The following is an 18,726-nucleotide window of genomic DNA, read 5'->3' as shown; positions in this document are numbered from 1 at the left end:
CATATACTTGCTAGTATTCCTCAGGATCATTAATAACTCACTGCCAAAATTTACCTTTACTCGATTACCAGAGTTGCCACCACTGTAAATGATGAAGTAGGGGGGAACCTGAGCACACATAAAAATGTTCTTTATTTTTTAGATGCAATGCAAATAACCATATCTAATATTCTTTCAGAAAACAAAAAATGCAAAACATGCTCAAAAAACAAGAAATCAGGTTATACTTTTCATAAGGCACCACCAAAAACCCTGGCAAATTAGAATCCATATTATATTTAAGTGTCTCACTAGCAAATAAATAAATATTTAAGGGAATAACCAACACAGGGTCTTGAGGTTTACAAAACACATTCCTGTTTAGACATCTTGGAGTACTGCAATGGTAAAGATAAGTAGGATACATCTTTAAAAACCCATCCTAACCTTTCCCAGTGCACATCATTCATTGCATAGTGGTGACTGGATATGACCCAAGCCAAGAGAAGACTGCAATTCCAAAATAGATTAACATTCATCCTTTCCTTCTCATGCTATAAACACCAGTTGGCACATCCATATCAAAAAAGTAATTATATACTTTAATTAAGAAACAACATGTAGGACAGCAAATCATTTACCTGCTTTTTAAAATCTATACTTAAGGACTTACTGCAAAAGCAACTTACTACACACTGTTCACACATAAACCCTTTATTAAACTTGGTTATACGTGGGACTTTAACTGCTTAATTTTTCCACAATTTACAAATCCCACTCCAAAACTGTCACTTTCTCCTTTAAAAAGTAGATAACCTCACTTGGGTTTTCTCAACTTTTCCTTTCATCCTCCTATTTTAAGTACTTGCTGATGTTCACACAAATGATTATAGAATCAAAATATTGACAAGCAGGGCGTTTCTTTTACGTGCACTGAATTGCACCCAAACTAAAAAAATGAAGAAAATCAAATAATTTCTTAGATACTTGTTAAAGACGAAAGCAGAGAACAGAAGTGAAAGTATAGGAAATTTTGTTCTAATATTACAAATCTGTTAGCCTTTGCTAGAGTTTTGATTAAAATATATTATGGTGAATCAGATTTAATGTTTGCCTTTTCAAAGTATGATATACAGTAATTTGTAATTTTATTGAGGCACAAATTTGACTCATGCAGTGCAAAGCTGGTTTGCAGCAATTTAGGGAGCCTAGCATCTACATCTCAACATGGCTTTGTTGCAGTAACTTTCACAGTAAAATACACATTTGTGACAGCAAAATGCCCCTTGTTCCCCCAACAAGAAAGCTACTACCGATGTATTAGTTGTACTTGTAAACTTAGCAGCTTGCATAGTTCTAATTACCCATCCTTTGAGACTATCAAAGACCTAGCATTTCTTCATTTTTCGTTCTATAACCTTTGCCAAAATAGTTTATAATGAAGGTAGTAGGAAACATCTTTGAAAGGATTGACATATAAGTTAAAATACCCATGGTGAGGAATTACAACTTTGAGGAGATATTTGGGGAAAGAAACATTTTAAGTTAAGTTTTAATATAAAAATGTTTCAATACCACAGAATGGGATAAGTTGTAAGTAGTAATTTCTTCTAACTGAAAACAATGTCTTGTGTTAGAGCATCAGCATTTCTTCAAATAGATGAATCTTAGTCCATTAATTCCAAATTGATTTGTATGTTAATTTCTCTCTCTTAAAAAAAAACTAATTTCACCTGTTATTCTCAGCCTTGATCTAAATCTATGGTCAAGAGTCAGACCAAATCCTCTGTGATTTTCAAATATAGAAAATCCCACAGTATATATTAATTGATGTATGTAAGTTTCAAAATGTCAGAAGAAAAAGAGGAAGCTATTTATTCATGGTTGGAGAATGCCCTGCATTTTTCTCCCAGGTTTCTAGCAGGCAAATGCCATATTCAGAAAATAAAGCATTCCTTAAACAGCGACCTATATCCATTTATCATACTCCAAGAAGCAAAGCACCTTAGCTATCTTTCTTAGCATCCTCATGCCCCTCCACTGGGCTGAGTAGTTAATGGGTGACTAGGAAGGAAAAAAATAGAATATTTAAAAATGGATTCCAAGACCACCATCACGTAAAATTGCATTCAATTTTTAACCCACGAGTATTTGATTACTTTTACAAAGACCAAAAGGCAAAAAATACTGTGCTTTCTTCTGTAACATTGACCAAATGAAAAAATTCTTAATATCTTTATATAGTTTGGCAAAATGAAAACTTATGAAATTGGTTATCTTGCAATATCCACTGAAATCTTAAATCATTCACACACCTGAGATTAGATTCTCAAGACACATGCACAGCAACACTTATGAACCTCTCAACAGGTCAAAACACTCAATATGTGACTCAAATATAGGTAGGTAGCCTGAAACAGAACACATTTATAAAAACTGGATTTTATAGAAAAGCTTTTTGTGGTGTGTGTGTGTGTGTGTGTGTGTGTGTGTGTGTGTTTTAAATAAGATGGCTTTTGAGTTAAATCTCATACCCACTTAAACTGTGACTGGACAGTACATTTTACTTCTAGTTACTAGAAGACATTTCTTTCAAACAAATTGGGGTAAGATGGGAAGGAGACTAGAAGCTATTCTTTAGGTCCACCCTGCTCCTGCCCTCTTTAAAAGTAAAACTGATTAAGTCAAACAAGATTTTTAAACCAAATTAAAGGGACACAGGACAGTAAAGACAAAACACTATTTTTAGTTTGCTTGTTTTTTTTCTTTAAAAAAAAAATTAGTCCCCTTCTAGTAAGAGTTTCCATACAGCTTACCTAACACCTTAACAAGAAAAGAGAACACAACAGGAAGGAAGAGGACACAGCACCATAGTTTCAAACATTCACATACAAAAACAAAAACAGCCATCACAGAAACAGTAAGACCAAGTTTCCCAACAGACAGGGACAAGTCCCAACACACAAAGGAAATATAATTATTTATTTGAACAAAAACAAAATGGAAGATCTGGTTAGGCTAGGATGGACAAGGAAGTGCTAACTCCTTGTACTACAAGGAGGAATGGGACTTCTTTATGAAAAAGCAAAAAAGAGTAAGCAAGCCCCCAAAAGGATTTCTGACACAGGAACTCTGTCATATGCTGCTGGTAACAGTAAATATATATATATTTATATATTCATATATGTATATTAAAAAAGGAAAAATAATCTATTTATAGAACAGTCAGTAGTCAGAGACATTTAGAAAAAAGTAAAAACAAGTCCTTTTTTCTTTTTAAAAAAATGGATTTACTAAAACAACTTCATCACCCAGAGGTCCTACAATCCCACATCCTCTGATGAAGCCATGGTGTTATTCAACAGCATCTGGTGTGGACCACAATCAGAAATTGTCAATATTGGAAACAGCAGACATTGGCATCGGGGCTGCAAGGCAAAATGTTATTTGCTGGTCTTGTTCATGGCCATGCCTGAAGCCTGGTGGTATCTAGTATACTTGTGAATGAAGGTTTCCCCCAAAAGCATGCATCCCTGTGGCTCAGTAAAACATTAACTTGTCTTCTTTTCTTTTGCAGAAGTCTGGATCCATGGACCTTCTCTGCTCTAAAATATAGACCCAAGACAGCAAGACTTCTCTAAGCAAACAAAAGGCTCCTTGCCTTGAAATAAGAAAAGCTCTTCTTCCCGGAATACAATCTAGTCAGATTTCTGAACTACAAGACATCCTCCTTGGGAAGGTAAGGTGATCTGCCTCTCACTTGGGGTTTTCTTCTTGGTACAAACAAGCACAAGTAGCTGAGGTCTAGACTGTGCTACCATCCCATGACTTCTAACAGGAGTTAGCTCTGGCCCTGTTCCTCTCCTAGTTGTATTTGTAGGACCCTAAATGCCAGGTAATAGTGGGGAAAGTGGTACTCTGACTCCTCTGTAACTATCCTAACAAAGAGAGCCACATAATCAGCACCTCAGATGGTGCTGCCTCTATGTCATAAACCTCTAATACCAACTGGCCATAAGACACATCTTGCATTCCCTGATGGCACACCAACCACCCTGGAGATCAATCAAATGTCTGGCCTTAATGTAACAAACCATACTCAACAGAGACATGAACTGAAACATTGGCTGCTGTACCAAAGAAGACACCCTCTGCACAGACGTGTTGATAGAGAATGTAGATCACACAGTCCATGCAAAGAGAAGTCAGCTATAAGGACTTTCTCTGAAGGCCATTCGTCTTTGGAAGCAACATTGTGAGTGGATCTAATCCACTCAATTTTATGACTAAGATCTTAATGTGGTCCATTTTCCCCATGTCCCAAACTAACTTAGTATATGCTAACTGGTCTCCTTAAGATCATCCATCGGTAGTTTGTAGCTCATTATGAAGGAAGGAGCTGGTGCTTGACCTGGGCTATCTGGCCCCTGCTTCTTTGCACAGTTTATACAGATGTAATCTTCATTTTCAGCCATTTCTGGAGATACTCCCACACAGACTTGATGAAACCACTCATCACAGCCACCATCACATTGTACCCAGTCTACCTGTAGGAGACAAGATTGAGAAATGTTTAGGTTATATAATCATTAAGCCTAAAATAAACGCAAACCAAAGAGCTTCCTTATTTAAATGACAGCAACAATTGAGATGTCCAGAGACACACAATGACTTCTTATGGGGTTCTTTTTTAAAGAAAGATGGTGGGAAGCTAATACCTCAAAATTATATTTTACCATAGTATGTCCACAAAATTAGGCCTCTTAGGTACTCCATTACCTCATAAATACCTGAGACTCCTTGGAAGGCAGAAACATGAGAAAAACTTGACAAAAAAGGAACTAATAGAGCAGCCAAGTAGTTTTAGCTGGTATTAACAATTTCTAGGCAATGCAATTATCAACCAAGAAAGGGAGAGTACAACAATGTGAAGGCAATCTTGTGTATTAGCTTTATTTCAAAGAGATAAGCCAAAGTACTAAGAGCATTAAATACCTTTTTAGAAAAGCAGTCACATAGGCCACTTTTAAAACTAATATTTTTTATTCTTCTCTTCTTCCGTTACAAATACAACTCCCTATAAAAAGTTAGCAAATATCAGATAAATACAAATTAACCAATTAAAACAGTTAAAGACACAGGTCAATAGATCACTTTGGGATTAAAATTAAAGTCTGGATAACTGTTACGTCATTGGCAGATGTCAGGCAAACTTTGACCCTTCAGAGAATCTATACTAATAAAAGGGTAATATGCTAATTAGACCAGACATCCTTCTGGACAAAGCCACAGTGGCAGGAGCCAAGGCAGAGGAGTTTAGTGGTGACCAGGCCAGCAGGGGAGAGCAGTTAGGGGCATCCAGGCCGGCAGGGGAGGGCAGTTAGGGGCAACCGGGGTGGCAGGGGAGAGCAGTTAGGGGCAACCAGGCAGGCAGGCAGAGTGGTTAGGGGCAATTAGGCAGGTGAGCAGTTAGGAGCCAGAGGTCCCGGATTGCGAGAGGGATGTCCCAGAATGGAGAGGGTACAGGCCGGGCTGAGGGACCCCCCACCCCTGCACGAATTTCATGCACCGGGCCTCTAGTCAGTCAGTCTCTCTCTCTCTCAGTCGCTCGCTCTCTCTCTCTCTCTCTCTCTCTCTCTCTCTCTCTCTCTCTCTATCTATCTATCTATTTATATATATGGCTAATATGCAAAGTGTCCCCTTGCAAGTTCAACCAGGAAGACCGGGAGTTCGATCGCTTGCTATGACGTGTGCTGACCACCAGGGGGTGGCGTGGAATGAAGGCAGGCCCTGATCTGCAGCCAGAAGGCCCTGATCAGCCCTGATCACTGGCCAGGCCTAAGGACCCTACCCGTGCACAAATTTCATACATCGGGCCTCTAGTATTGTGATAATAGTAGGAGGTTAGAAAGGCACTATCATTTTAGTGACTTTAAGCCTTGGACCTAGAATTAAAAAATAAGGTGATTTTTGGCTTTTTATATTTGGAGGGCGATTGTGGTAGTTTTTAAAGCTGATTCCATGGCAGACGCAGTACACACTACAAAAGTTGATCATTTCACTTGGCAACACAGGAAGCCACTTAAAACAATGAGCTTTGCCGGGTATCAGAGCAAAGTAAGGCATATGAAGAGATTAAATAAGTACCTCAGTACAGCTTATAAAAAAGAACAGAGGAAGGTTTTAGCTAGGTAAAGGAGTTACAAGGAAAGTGAGCAGTTTTCAAAATTAGTTTCCATGTACTATAAAAAATGATCAAAACTACGATAGTCATGTTAATAGTTTAGGGTTATAATAGAGGGTGGGAGAAATTATTTGTCAAAAATAAATTCTTTTTTTTTAGAGAGTGGAGGGGAGGGAGTAGGGGGAGAGAGAGAAACATTGATGTGAGAGAGACACATCAATTGGTTGCCTCTCGCATGTGCCCTGACCAAGGGCTGGGAATCAGGCCTGCAACTGAGATATGTGCCCTTGACCAGGAATCAAATTCAAGACCCTTTGGTCCATGAGCCAACACTTTAACCACTGAGCAAACCAGCCAGGGCTCAAAATAATCTTTCTGCTTTCATTGTACCTATTTTAGAATTCTAGAGCTTACTGAACTATGTTGTGTAGTATAAAGATTACTGAATTCGGTCAAAAGTTCTGAGTTCTGAGGTGCATAATTTGAGGCAAGTCATTTAATCTCATTAAGACTCAATTTTCTCATCTGTAAAAATGGAGATTACATCTTTTTTATAGAATATTTTGAAGATCAAATGAAATAATGTATAGCAAAACACCTAGTTACTGCCTGGGATCCTGGAGGCATTTTTTAATATAGTTTCATGGCTCTACTCATTATCCTACCTTTCACAAAACTATTGCATCTTGAAATAACTGCCTGCAGCAGCACTCCTTAAAATATGTAGACGACTTGAATCAGAATCACCTGTTGGGTTTTTTTTTTATGAGGCCATCAAGATCCTTAAAGTAGCTTTCATTCAGCCTCAGAACATCTTTTTAATATATTTTATTAATTTTTTACAGAGAGGAAGGGAAAGGGATAGAGAGTTAGAAACATCGATGTGAGAGAAACATCGATCAGCTGCTTCCTGCACACCTCCTACTGGGGATGTGCCCGCAACCAAGGTACATGCCCTTGACCAGAATCGAACCTGGGACCTTTCAGTCCGCAGGCCGACGCTCTATCCACTGAGCCAAACTGGTTACAGCTGTTGGGTTTTGTTAGAAGTGTAGCTGAAACCCATCCCAAACCCAAAAACTCAGACTATCTTGGGGGTACAAACCAGAAGACAACATTTTCAATCAGCCCCCAGGGAACTCTTACATAGTCTAAATTTGATCATCACTGGCACTTTGTGACACTGCTTTCTGTAAATTAGAGCAACTTAATTCCTTCCTAAAATAAATTTTGTGGTTTTTTTCTGTAACTGTTTGTATATATTAGCTTCAGAAGCTGGAAATAAAGAAAATAATTGATCAAAATGTTCCTATTGTGGCAAAATATTTTAGAGATAGAAAAAGGAGATGATAACTTCTGTGCAACAAAATAAAGGTCCTGTAAGCAAATGAAGGTTTATAAAGTACTAATTTAGTAGTTAGTGAACTCAGGATAAGTGTTCTGGCTATTTGGAGCTGGTAAAGGTAATTGGGAAGATAAATTGTGTTTCTTTGGGCTGCCCAGATTAGAGAGATTATGCCACCCTGAGCAAATAGATAACTCTACTTCTATCTCCAAACCTCTTAATCCAGTCCAGTCCCATTCATAATAATCCATAGGATAAGAAATTGCCAATTTATCCATATTTGCTGCTAAGAAAAGTGGTCTCATGTCTTTTAAAACCTAGTTCTGCATTATACTCACTGGCTTCCAGTTTCCCAAAATTAAATCTATCATCTCTCCCAAATAAGACAACATTTTCCCTTTTGTAATTTTGGCTAGAGGTCCATTCCTAGGCCTACCTCTTCCGCTGAATTCCAAGAGTATATAAGTTTTCTTAAGATATTCACTGGTACACAGATGCTCTCCCAGGCTACACGTTATATTAGCAATTTACCCTGGTAATCTAGCAGGGGAAAAAACAGTCCTTTTTTACTAATATCTTTTTATCACATTCACCTACTAACAATCAAACTCCATTTGTATGAAAAGGCCCACCGGATCATAAAGCAAGCTCAAGTTTGGAATGTCAACAGAACCTACAAATGATTTTGACACATGGGGGGTAGACTATGTAGTAGTCTAAAGAGTCAAGAACACAAAATTTGGCTAACTGTACATTAAGTTCTCATATCAAATTAGAAAAGTAATTATTTAAAAACTTCATAGCTATGAGCTGTTTAAATATTAAGTAATAGGAGATTAACATTACAGAACAAATAGGTTATTGGATTTGAATTTTTGGAAATGTGTGTTTAAAGAGAAATATATTAAACAGACAAAATAATGTAAGTTTGACACTTCATGTTTTGCTATATGGTTACATATTTACACTTAAGAAAAAAATATTTGGCATATTATATTTTGTTCATTTTTTATAGCATTATTACTCCAATGAGAAGGGTGTGTGTGTGCCTGGTGATTTAGTGATAGTCTTAGCTCAGTTACCCAACTGAGCTTTTGCCATTCTGGCATTCAATCTGTTTTGTACCAAAGTTCCTTGCAAAAATCAGAGTTGAAACATTTTTTAAATCCTCTTAATTAAGTACAACATAGCATATGTTCAAAACCCTTGTATATAATTTTTTGGTTCTCTGAGCATTAAATGACTGGATCCTCTCAGTCCGCCAAAGATTGATGAGTTTCCCAAGACATAATTTCAGTGCTAAACTAGGAAAGTTGCAAGTTAGAATATGATGGGACAAAGGTTTTTTTAATAATCTATTCTGATATTTTCCCTTTCTCTTTCTAAAACATCTTAAAATTGAGGCTCAGTAACATTTAGGTAACCTTTCAATGTTTTCTCAATCTGCACATTTGGGGGAAAAAGTAGTAATATTGGTTGGAAAAATTGTAAATATACACTTACCTAAATATAAACAAACCCTGTTATTTTTTTATTGCATGATATTTTAAAGAAGACAGACTTCACTAAAAAATCATTCTTTTCTTGTTATCCTTTTGTTCTGAATATGTGTGCCATACATTGCCATACATTAATTTGGTTTTAGAGAAACACTATACTTCAAATTGAGTAAGTTGTAAAATTCTTTACACAGCTTGTAAAGAAATATACCTTTTATGTATTAAAACTGCTATTAAGCCCTGGTCAGTTTTGCCCAGTTCTTAGATCATTGGCCCACAGACCAAAGGGTTCCGAGTTTGATTCCTCATCAAGGACATCTACCTTGGTTGTGGGTTCAATCCCTGCTCCAGTCAGGGTGCATGCGGGAGGCAACCATTCGATGTCTCTCTCACATCATCTATTGTTTTTTTTTTCTCTCTCTCTCCCTCTCCTCTCTCCCCTTCTCTCTCTCTCTCTCTCTGTCTCTCTCTCTCTCTCTCTCTCTCTCTCTCTCTCGATCAATGGAAAAAATATCCTTGGGTGAGGATTAATTAAATAAAAAAAAAAACTGGTATCAGGAACAAACTTGAAGAATCACAAAAATTGCACAACAGCTAGGATAGGCAAAACGTTTAAAATCTGAAATAATGTTTAAAATTAAACACATTACAGAAATACTACATTTACTGTTCCTTTTATGTTAAGGCTCACACTGCTCACCTTTGTATATTTATTAACAATTTAAAATAGACATTTTCGCCCAGCGGCGTAGCTCAGTGGTTGAGCGTTGACCTATGGACCAGGAGGTCACGATTCAATTCCCGGTCAGGGCATATGCCCAGATTGTGGGTTCGATCCCCTGTGTGGAGTGTTCAGGAGGCAGCTGATCAATGATTCTCTCTCATTACTGATGCTTCTATCACTCCTTTCCCTCTCCCTTCCTCTCTGAAATCAATAAAAAATAAAATAAACATTTTCTCTGAATGTTAAATCTCCTTTTACTCCATCACAATGTACATAACTTTCTTATAATGTTAGGAGCAAATCTTAGGGCTCATTTAATAATAATGATCACATCTTTTTTACTTTTTAAAATCCAAACCTGAGGATATGTTTGCGTGGGTGTGTGTTTTTAATTGATTTTAGAGAGAGAGAGGAAAGGGGGAGAGAAACATCAATGTGAGAAACATCGATTGGTTGCCTCCTGCATGTACCCTGAGTGGGGATTGAACCCCGCAACCTGAGTATGTGCCCTGACTAGGAATCAAACCCACCACTTTTTGGTGTACAGGATGATGTTCCAACCAACTGAATCAACCAGCCAGGGCAATAATGATCACATCTTAACATTTACATTGCATTTTTGGTTAACAAGTGCTTTCATAGGGATTATCTCACCTGTAATCTTATAACCCTCAGAATAAGCAAGTTAATTAAAAAATTTTATGCTCTGGCTGGTGTAGCTCGGTTGGTTGGGCATCATCCTGTGCACCAAAAGGTTGCCAGTTCAATTCTTGATCAGGGTACATACCCAGGTTGCGGGCTAGATCCCTGGAAGCCGATGGATGTTTCTCTCTCCCTCTCCTTTCCTCTCTCCCTAAAAATCTATTTTTTAAAAAGTATTAAAAATTTTTTTATAACAGATGCAAAAAAACTGTGTGTAGTGTTTAAATGCTACAGGAAGATAACAGGGATAACAACAGATGAACTAAGCCATATTTAAAATGCTGAGCAAAGAGGGAAGAGATTATTAAATGAAAAGGAGAAATAAAAGAGAAGGTAAAAGATTCATGATAGATTTAAACACTGTAAGGATAACAGGAAAGCTTGAAAAAGAAATACCATATTTTGGTGACTGCCATACAATTAAAGAGAAAGAAAAAAAGTTTTTGCCAACACTGAGCTACTAATACCCAAAGAGAAACAGCCTTTCAGCAGCCTCTTTAATAAACAAACTCAGACGAGAATAAGTTCAAAATAAAAGATAAAAACAGTACACACATATATAATGTACCCATTAAAATGTTTATAGTATATAGAAATGCTTATGAAATTAATAAAGATACAAAAGTGAATATAGTATGACATGATATAAAATAAACTATAAAAAAGGATTAGAAGGAAACACACAAAAATTTTTATAGCTACTAACCTTGGGAAGTAAGACCATGGGCTATGTATTTTACTATATAAAACTTTAGGAGAGAACCAAGATGGCGGCATAGGTTAACGCCAGAGTTTGCTGCCTTGAACAACTACTTCAAAAGTGAAACTAAAAAACTGAACGGACATCACCCAGAACCACAGGAACGCTGGCTGAGTGGAAGTCCTACAACTAGGAGGAAAGAGAAACGCATATGGACACTCAGAGGAGGCGCAGTGCTTAAGTCAAATACTGAGGTGCCGAGTGCGCGGAGCGGGCTGGCGGCGGAGGGCGCGGTTGGCGTTTTCAATCGGGAGGGAGTCGCAGACTCTGAGCTCCAGATACGGGCGAGTCTTTAGGGAACCAGACTCAAACGGGAGAAGCGGGACTGTCTGGCTTCGGTCAGAGCGAGTGCAGCTTTCTCTCCGAGGTTTGCAGCGGGTGCTGGGACTCAGAGAGGCAGAGCCCCTGGGGACAGGACTGAGAGCCGCCATAACTGCTCTCTCCGGCCCACCCTGTTGATCCTGTGGGACCCGCCCCGCCCAAGCCCTGCACACAGGCATTTGCTGGATAGCCTCAGGCAAAGGCTAGATTAGCACCTCCCTAGAGGACAGAAGTTCTCTCACTACAGACACAGCTGATTCTCATAGCCACTTGGCCAGGAGGTCAAACCCTCCCTGGTATTAGCTACAACAATCAAGGTTTAACTATAAGACTGCGAACAAAGACCACTAGGGGGTGCACCAAGGAAGCATAACAAAATGCAGAGACAAAGAAACAGGACAAAATTGTCAATGGAAGATATAGAGTTCAGAACCACACTTTTAAGGTCTCTCAAGAACTGTTTAGAAGCCGCCGATAAACTTAATGAGATCTACAAGAAAACTAATGAGACCCTCGATGCTATGTTGGGGAACCAACTAGAAATTAAGCATACACGAACTGAAATAACGAATATTATACAGACTCCCGACAGCAGACCAGAGGAGCGCAAGAATCAAGTCAATGATTTGAAATGCGAGGAAGCAAAAAACACCCAACCGGAAAAGCAAAATGAAAAAAGAATCCAAAAATGCGAGGATAGTGTAAGGAGCCTCTGGGACAGCTTCAAGCGTACCAATATCAGAATTATAGGGGTGCCAGAAGATGAGAGAGAGCAAGATATTGAAAACCTATTTGAAGAAATAATGACAGAAAACTTCCCCCACCTGGTGAAAGAAATGGACTTACAGGTCCAAGAAGCGCGGAGAACCCCAAACAAAAGGAATCCAAAGAGGACCACACCAAGACACATCATAATTAAAATGCCAAGAGCAAAAGACAAAGAGAGAATCTTAAAAACAGCAAGAGAAAGAAACTCAGTTACCTACAAGGGAATACCCATACGACTGTCAGCTGATTTCTCAACAGAAACTTTGCAGGCCAGAAGGGAGTGGCAAGAAATATTCAAAGTGATGAATACCAAGAACCTACAACCAAGATTACTTTATCCAGCAAAGCTATCATTCAGAATTGAAGGTCAGATAAAGAGCTTCACAGATAAGCAAAAGCTAAAGGAGTTCATCACCACCAAACCAGGATTATATGAAATGCTGAAAGGTATCCTTTAAGAAGAGGAAGAGGAAGAAAAAGGTAAAGATACAAATTATGAACAACAAATATGCATCTATCAACAAGTGAATCTAAGAATCAAGTGAATAAATAATCTGATGAACAGAATGAACTGGTGATTATAATAGAATCAGGGACATAGAAAGGGAATGGACTGACTATTCTTGGGGGGAAAAGGGGTGTGGGAGATGCGGGAAGAGACTGCACCTATGGATGAGGACAGTGGGTGGGGAGTGAGGGCAGAGGGTGGGGCGGGAACTGGGAGGAGGGGAGTTATGGGGGGGAAAAAAGAGGAACAAATGTAATAATCTGAACAATAAAGATTTAAAAAAAAGAAGAAGAAGAAAAAAGAGTTAAAAAAATAAATAAAAATAAAAATAAAAATAAAACTTTAGCCGTAACCGGTTTGGCTCAGCAGATAGAGCGTCGGCCTGTGGACTGAGGGGTCCCAGGTTCGATTCCGGTCAAGGGCATGTGCCTTGGTTGTGGGCGCATCCCCAGTGGGGGGGTGTGCGGGAGGCAGCTGATCGATGTTTCTCTCTCATCAATGTTTCTAACTCTCTATCCCTCTCCCTTCCTCTCTGTAAAAAATCAATAAAATATATTTTAAAAAAAACTTTAATAACTATATAAATATAAATGTTAAGTTTTGGAATGTGTTTTTGTATTTACATCTCAATTAATGGTGGGGTAAGGATATTAGTGGAGAGAACCTGCTGTGGGGGGGCAGGTAACTAAGGTTCTACTTCTTTTTTTTTTAAATATATTTTATTGATTTTTTACAGAGAGGAAGGGAGAGAGAGAGTTAGAAACATCGATGAGAGAGAAACATCGATCAGCCGCCTCCTGCACATCTCCTACTCGGGATGTGCCCGCAACCCAGGTGCATGCCCTTGACCGGGATTGAACCCGGGACCTTTCAGTCCGCAGGCCGACGCTCTATCCACTGAGCCAAACCGGTTTTGGCTTAAGGTTCTACTTTTAATTTTGCCACTAATTAGCTCTGTGACATTGGTCACATCATTTACCTTCACTGAGTTCTGGTTTCATTGTTTATAAAATGAAGAACCCTGGGTACAGTGACCTCTTCAAGCTCTAACACTGATGCAGTTGTATTTACTCTGTTCATATATTCAAATTGAAGAGCTATTAAAATTCTAAATACCAAGTGGTATAATGAACATAAAATTAGAACTATGAATTTACTAATTATCTTGATGGGAACCATAACTGATGCCTCTAGTCATTTTATGAACTGAGATTTTTCATAAAGTCCATTGATCTTTCTCAGAACATAAATATTACTTAAAGAATGGCCAATATACATAATTATTATACTTAAAACTTAGGACTAAAATTTTTAAACATTATCTTTAAAGGTCTTATTTATTTTTTTACAAGGGATTTCATATTCATAAAATCATATTCCATTGAGGAGAGTACAATAGGCCTGAGTGTAGATAAGACACAGACCAAAAAGGGAAGACTTAACCCCTAAGCTTTATGTCGTTAGAACAAATCCTAATGCAATTTGCCAGAACTCTTAGAATATTGGCCCAGGATTTTTTCAGGCCACTGTGGCTAACTAACAAGATATTTAGTTCTCCGAGTCACCCTATAGGGAAGGTGTAAGACTATTCTGAAACTTTTTATGCCAATTGCATTTGAAAAGTACCGCTGCTCCGGGTAATCACATAGCTCCTCTCTGCTCGTCGCATTACGTTCACTAAATATATGATTTTTAAAACACAACATTTCTTCTACTAATCACATTGATCTAAGAGCCTCATAATTCAAAACACTTTATAGAAACTGTAGAAAACATATTTTGTTGGAAGCCCAAACCCTGGGATCAAAAACAGACTATCATTATATCAAACATGTCTCCACGCCTGTTGCTCCTTGTCCTCTCTCACACTTGACTACACCCCATTAGAACTCACCTTATCCTTGCAAGGCCTTTGACAGTTTTGTGCTGCACACACGGCATTCTCATCATCAGATTCCTCTGCTCCTGACCAGTCATACTTTGAGGGGATGTCCAGCACTTTTCTTTCTCTCTTCTTCTCAGTATTCTCTTTCACAAGTTCAACTTTGGCTGCAGCAGCCTTCTCCTTCTTTTTCTTTCTCTCTTCTTCTTTTGCTAGTTTCTTGGCCAGTTTGTTCAGCTCCTTTGCTTTTTCTGCACTTAATTTTAATTTCTTCTTTTTAGGTTTATCCATTTTCTTTAACTCTTTGGACTTCTGTTTTCCTTCTCCAAAAAGTTGTTCTACCTTTTCTAGCTTCCGTTTCCTTTTCTTCTCTGAAGAGTCCTTTCCTTTTATTTTTAATGGTTTCTCCTCCATGCTGTCATCCTTCAAAAATATAAAATTAGAAACAATTTTTAAGCAAGACATTTAAAAACAGTTTTGTTCTCTTATGTGAGGTATCTTGAAGTGTCAAATACATAGAGAAATGTATAGCAGAGGTTACTGGGGGAGACAGAAATGGGACTTATTGTTTAATTGGTACAGAGTTTCTGTTTGGGCTAATTTAAAAAGTTCTGCAAATAATGGTGATCATTGCACAACATTGTGAAGGTAATTAATACAACTGAATTGTATACTTAAAAAGTTAAAATGGTAAATTTTGTTTAGTGTACACTGTACTACAATGAATATCCTATATCAGTGGTTCTCAACCTTCCTAATGCTGCGACCCTTTAATACAGTTCCTCATGTTGTGGTGACCCCCAATTTCATTGTTACAAATTGAACATAATTAAAGCATAGTGTTTAATCACAAAAAAAATATGTAATTATATGTATTTTCCGATGGTCTTAGGTGACCCCTGTGAAAGGGTCGTTCGATCCCCAAAGGGGTTGCGATCCACAGGTTGAGAACCGCTGTCCTAGATATTTAAAAATCACTTTAAGAAGGCAAATGTAATATTCAATGAAGATAATCAATAGTAAAAAATGTACCCTAACCGGTTTGGCTCAGTGGAAAGAGCGTCGGCCTGGGGACTGAATGGTCCCAGGTTCGATTCCTGTCAAGGGCATGTACCTTGGTTGCGGGCACATCCCCAGTAGGAGGTGTGCAGGAGGCAGCTGATCGATGTTTCTCTCTCATCGATGTTTCTAACTCTCTATCCCTCTCCCTTCCTCTCTGTAAAAAATCAATAAAATATATTTAAAAAAAATAATGGCAAGCCCTAAATAAAATATTTCACTTATTTTTAGCTTGCTAAGGGAAAAAAAACACATTGTTAGCATCCTATATAATAAAAGCCTAATATGCAAATCGACCAAACAGCGGAACAACCCGTTGCTATGACGCGCACTGACCACCTAGGGGGCAGATGCTCAACACAGGAGCTGCCCCCAGCCCGCAGGCCCCAGGCCAGCCAAGCCCTGATCACAGGCCAGGCCTAGGAACCCTACCTGTGTTCAAATTTCATGCACTGGGCTTCTAGTATATTAACATAACCTGTAGCATCCATTTGAGATGAAATCATACACAGAAAGCTAAATGTACTAAATGTATATTAAATTACATAATAACTTTTTTGGTTTTCATTTACTACTACAATAGTTCTTAATACAATAAATTCTAGGTGGTTAAGAAGTTATTAGAAATGTTATCAAAACATACAAAATTGTATCATGATCTCAATACAAAAGGTATGTAGTGACTTTAGCAAGAGCTAGAAAATAGTTGATGTGACAAAGCAAAAAATGTATCATTTTTCTTTTCAACTTCCGAATATTGTTGCTATTATGTGCCAATGCAATAAATGTTAGAATTTTAATAGTAAAGGTATGTCTAGTAATAGGAAGAATAAGGAGGGAGGTTGAAAAAAAATTAGAAATATTGATAATTACTTAGGAAATAACACTTAAGCTAAGAAGCATATGATTTCTTTCATATGTGGGATATAAATAAACTCATAAGACAGAGAAACAATAGCATGGTGGTTACCAAAGGGAAGGGTTGGGTGATAGGGGAGTAGTAAAGGATAAAGAATCAGAATTTTCCCACAAATTCAAGACTGGAAAATCTTTGATAAGAACCTAAAAATCTTCAGAATCCAAAAAACAACAACAACCCACTGTATTATAAATGTCTAAGTCTATCACATTTTGATAAAATTTTTAACCTCTGAATACTTTATATTTCTTTACATATAAAATAAAAGGATCAGATGAGATAATGAATGTGAAGAAAGTGCTCTACAGACTGGAAAACATTATATTAGGCTACACCTGGGATCTGACTTCCAAACAAAATCAAACTAAATTATAATTATTAGCAAATTATAATATGCTAAGTGAATCTGTATCAACTACTGGTGACACTGTACCATTCCATTACATGGAAACAAATAATGAAAAGAATATTAGAAATCAAATGCTAGAGTTAGAAACCAGGTCCCTCTGTTTTTACTACATGTGTGACCTTAGTCAAGTTTCCACCTCTTGGATCCTAAATTTCTTCACATACAGAAGGGCTAAATACTTGCTCTGTCTATCCTTTTCACTCTCCCTTTCAGGATTATGGTGAGGATCAAATGAGATCACGGATCTATAAACACTGAATATATTATAAACTGTTACGCAAGTATAATAGACGAATGTGGACTCTCCATCTCCACTTCTATATAACCATTTCATTAGAAACCTTCATTTAAAAAAATAATTTTTTTAATTCTTAACTAATTTTTGTTTCAATTACAGTTAATGTACAATATTAGTTTCAAGTGTAAAACCCAACAATTAGACATTTATATAACTTATGAAGTGCTCACTCCAAAGTGATCATCTATCTGACACCATACAAAGTAATTATATTTTTTACTATATGCTCTATGCTGTACTTTATATCCCCATGAACTTTCTGTAACTACCAATTTATACTTCTTAATCACTTCACCCTTTTCATCCCCAAACCCCTCACATCTAACAACCACCAAAACATTCTCTGTATCTATGGGTCTGTTTCTGTTCTGCATGTTCATTTATTTTGTTTTTTAGATTCCACATATAAGTGAAATCATATGGTTTGTCTTTCTCTGTCTGACTTATTTCACACAGCACAGCACCTTTTAGGTCCATCCATGTTGTTGCAGATGGCAAGATTTCATTCTTTATCTTTTTTTAATGGCTGAGTCATTTTCCACTGTATATATGCACCACATCTTTATTCATTCATCTATTGATGGACACTTAGATTGCTTCTATTATCTTGGCTACTGAAAATGCTGCAATTAAGATATGGATGCATGTCTTTTCAATTTAGTGTTTTGAGTTTCTTCAGATAAATACCCAGAAGTGAAATAGCTGGGTCCTACTTTGTCTCTATATAGTCTTTATTTTAGTCTATTTTATCTGATAAAAGTATTAATACACCAGTTTTTATTTTCCTTTTCATTTCCATTGTCATGAAATATCCTTTTCCATCCCTTTACTTTCAGTCTATGTGTGTATGTGTCTTTTGATTTGAAGTGAGTCTCTTATAGACAGCATATGTAAGGGTTTTCTTACTTGATCCATTCAGCCACCATTTATCTTTTGAAGCATTTAACCCATTTCCATTTAAAGTAATGGTTGATAAGTGGTTTTTGTTGTTGTTTTTTAATATATTTTTATTGATTTTAGAGAGGAAGGGAGAGGGAGAGAGAGACAGAAATATCAATGATGAGAGAGAATCATTGATTGGCTGCCTGCTGTACACCCCCTACTGGGGATTGAGCCCGCAACCTGAGCATGTGCCCCTGACTGAAATCGATCCCTGGACCCTTCAGTCCGCAGGCCAACGCTCTATCCACTGAGCCAAACCAGCTAGTGTGATAGATGTATGTATTGCCATTTTATTGTTCATATTTTTTGACCCTCCTCTTCCTTCTTCAAGAAGATCCTTTAACATTGCTTGTAATATTGATTTGGTGGTGATAAATTCCTTTAGCCTTTTTTTGTCTGAGAATCTCTTTGTATGTCTTTCAATTCT

The 18,726-nt window shown here is 37.5% G+C and overlaps 1 protein-coding gene across 8 annotated transcripts in view; it reads right to left on the bottom strand.

Annotated features, from left to right (window-relative positions):
* Positions 1-2,942: 2,942 nt before the first annotated feature.
* KDM5A (lysine demethylase 5A) overlaps positions 2,943-18,726 on the bottom strand; it is a 103,311-nt gene continuing 87,527 nt past the window's right edge. For 7 of the 8 annotated variants that reach the window (XM_036301547.1, XM_036301549.1, XM_036301550.1 and 4 more), the window contains 2 exons: positions 14,685-15,095; positions 2,943-4,526 (listed from right to left, as the gene is read on the bottom strand). In XM_036301547.1, coding sequence (XP_036157440.1) covers positions 4,320-4,526; positions 14,685-15,095 — 618 coding nt within the window. In that variant the 3' untranslated portion in view covers positions 2,943-4,319. The remainder of the gene's footprint in view (positions 4,527-14,684; positions 15,096-18,726) is intronic. The other variant, XM_036301551.1, reaches the window with a different exon arrangement.

This window comes from Myotis myotis, unplaced genomic scaffold (genome assembly GCF_014108235.1).
Source record: "Myotis myotis isolate mMyoMyo1 unplaced genomic scaffold, mMyoMyo1.p scaffold_m19_p_3, whole genome shotgun sequence".
NCBI lineage: Eukaryota > Metazoa > Chordata > Mammalia > Chiroptera > Vespertilionidae > Myotis > Myotis myotis.
The sequence above is the reverse complement of the archived record's forward strand: the minus strand, read 5'-3'. Positions and strand labels throughout refer to the sequence as shown.